General features: G+C 66.6%; 1 protein-coding gene across 1 annotated transcript; it reads right to left on the bottom strand.

The window, feature by feature from the left end:
• Window positions 1-27: 27 nt before the first annotated feature.
• LOC122194171 (dnaJ homolog subfamily B member 1-like) lies at window positions 28-1,076 on the bottom strand (the record flags this gene model as incomplete). The annotated part of the gene is made up of 1 exon (XM_042895093.1): window positions 28-1,076. A coding segment is annotated over exon 1 (229 nt), but the record flags the coding sequence as incomplete, so codon positions are not given.
• Between the last annotated feature and the right edge of the window lie 975 nt (window positions 1,077-2,051).

The following is a 2,051-nucleotide window of genomic DNA, read 5'->3' as shown; positions in this document are numbered from 1 at the left end:
CCCTCTTTCCGGGGGCTGGGGCTGGGCCGGGGCGCTTCGGCTGACCCTCCTCGCCGTACTTATCGAAGATCTCCCTCTTTTTGGGGTCGCTCAGCACATCGTAGGCCTCGGCCACTTCCTTGAAGCGCTCCTCAGCTCCAGGCTCCTTGTTTTTATCGGGATGAAAACGAAGCGCTTGCCGTCGGTAAGCCCGTTTTATCTCTTCGTCCGAAGCTCCCCGGGCCAGGCCCAGCGTCCGGTAATAATCCTTCCCCATCGCGGCGGTTCGGCCGAGCTCCGCGGCTCCGCCTTTATAGGGCCGCGGCGGCGGAATCTTCCAGAGCCCGCCGCCTCCAGAACCTTCCGGGCCCGCCTGGCCGTTCCACCAATCGGCGCTCTCCGATCTTTGAGCGGCGTGAGTCGTCAGCGAATCGGAGCGCGGGAAGAGGTGATTGGCGTTCGGTTTCGGCCAATTGATGGGCGGGAGGTGGGTGGGAGAGCGCAGGCGCGGTAGGGAAAGGGAATGGGGCGGGGCTAGCGTTGCCGTGGCAACTGTTGGCTAGAGGGGGGGCGGCTCGAGGGGCGTTGCTATGGCGACCGACGGCACAACCGCAGCCTGGGCCTGTCAGCACAGCTCCCGTCAGCTGCGGCGACGGCCTGTGCCTGTCACCACGGCAACCCTCACCCTAACAGACAGCCGGGCCCATCACCGCGGCAATTCCACCCGTAAGAGGCCGTCAGACCTGTCACCAGCAGCCCCCTGTCACCCGCATCGGCTGTCTGTGCCTGCCGCCATGGCAACCGTCACCCTAAGAGAGACAGCCGGGCCTGTCGCCATGGCAACTGTCACCCACAGCAAGAGCTGGGCTCTGTCACCCACAGCTGTACTGACAACCATGGCTGGTCATACTGCAGCTGTCACCATGGCAACCATCACCCATCATATCCAGAACCTGTCGCCCATTACAACAGCCTGGTCCCATCCATCGTAACATCAGCCAGACCTGCCACCACATGAGGACAGGCGGGGAGGGTGGGGGCAATGCCAAGGAGCGTTCCCACAACCCCGTGTCTGACAGTGTACCCATGGGGTCCCCACGTCCCACGCCATCCCCCTGCCCCTAACTGACCTCACACCCCATGCTGCCCCACATCCCCTGGTGTCCCCAAGACCCCACAGTGTCCCCAGGACCCCACAGTGTCCCCATGTCCTCTTGCTGTTTCTGTGCCCCATGATGTCCCCACGTGCTCAGACGTCTTTACAGTGCTGCTATGCCCTACAGCACCCCCACACCCCCCAGTGTCACCATTCCCCACAGTGATCTCACATCCAATGGTGTCTTGGTGGTGTTCCCACGCTCCCCCCCCCACCCAAGGCGGCGTCACTCCCCCCACCCATGGGTGCTGTGCTCGCCCCTCCCCCACTGCAGACTCAGCACACCGCACCCACCCGCACTGACTCACCGACACCCACGGTGGCTGGGGGGCGTGGCTTCCTCTCAGACCCCGCCCCCTCTCGCTCAAGCCGCGCCCATTCCACCCCCGCCCTCGCCCCCTCTCGCCCCACCCATCGGTGTAGCCCCGCCCCTCCCACAAGCCACGCCCCTTTCTCTCTCTACTCACGTCTCCCCGCTGTCCCGTCCCCGAGCGGTGACGTCACGACGCTCAAGCCCACCCATTGGCTCTCACCTCACGCCGCGCCTTCCCATTGGTCACCACGTTGCTACACTTGCGGGTTACCCCAGAGACGTGAAGGAAACGCCCCCCTAAGTTCTGATTGGCCGCGCGGCGCCACGCGAGGGGCGGTGATTGGCTGCGGGGGCGGAGAGCCCCGCCTCGAGGCGATCACGTGAGCGCGGAGGGCCGGCAGCGGCGGCGGAGCGGGCGCCATGAAGCACTACGAGGTGAGGCGGCACCGCCAGACCCGGGCCTATTCCCGGTTCTCCCCGCGCTGCCGCCCTCCGCCCCGTCCTGAGCCGCGCCGCGCCCGGGGCTGCGCCCGGGGGGTCGGGGGGCGCCGCGGCCGTACTGCGCATGCGTTTTCCCTCCGGGGGCAGCGGCACTGCGCATGC

Source organism: Lagopus leucura, unplaced genomic scaffold (assembly GCF_019238085.1).
Source record: "Lagopus leucura isolate 7727_CA_CO unplaced genomic scaffold, USGS_WTPT01 30238-0_obj-0_obj, whole genome shotgun sequence".
NCBI classification, from domain to species: Eukaryota; Metazoa; Chordata; class Aves; order Galliformes; family Phasianidae; genus Lagopus; species Lagopus leucura.
This window is presented reverse-complemented; position numbering and strand designations above follow the sequence as displayed.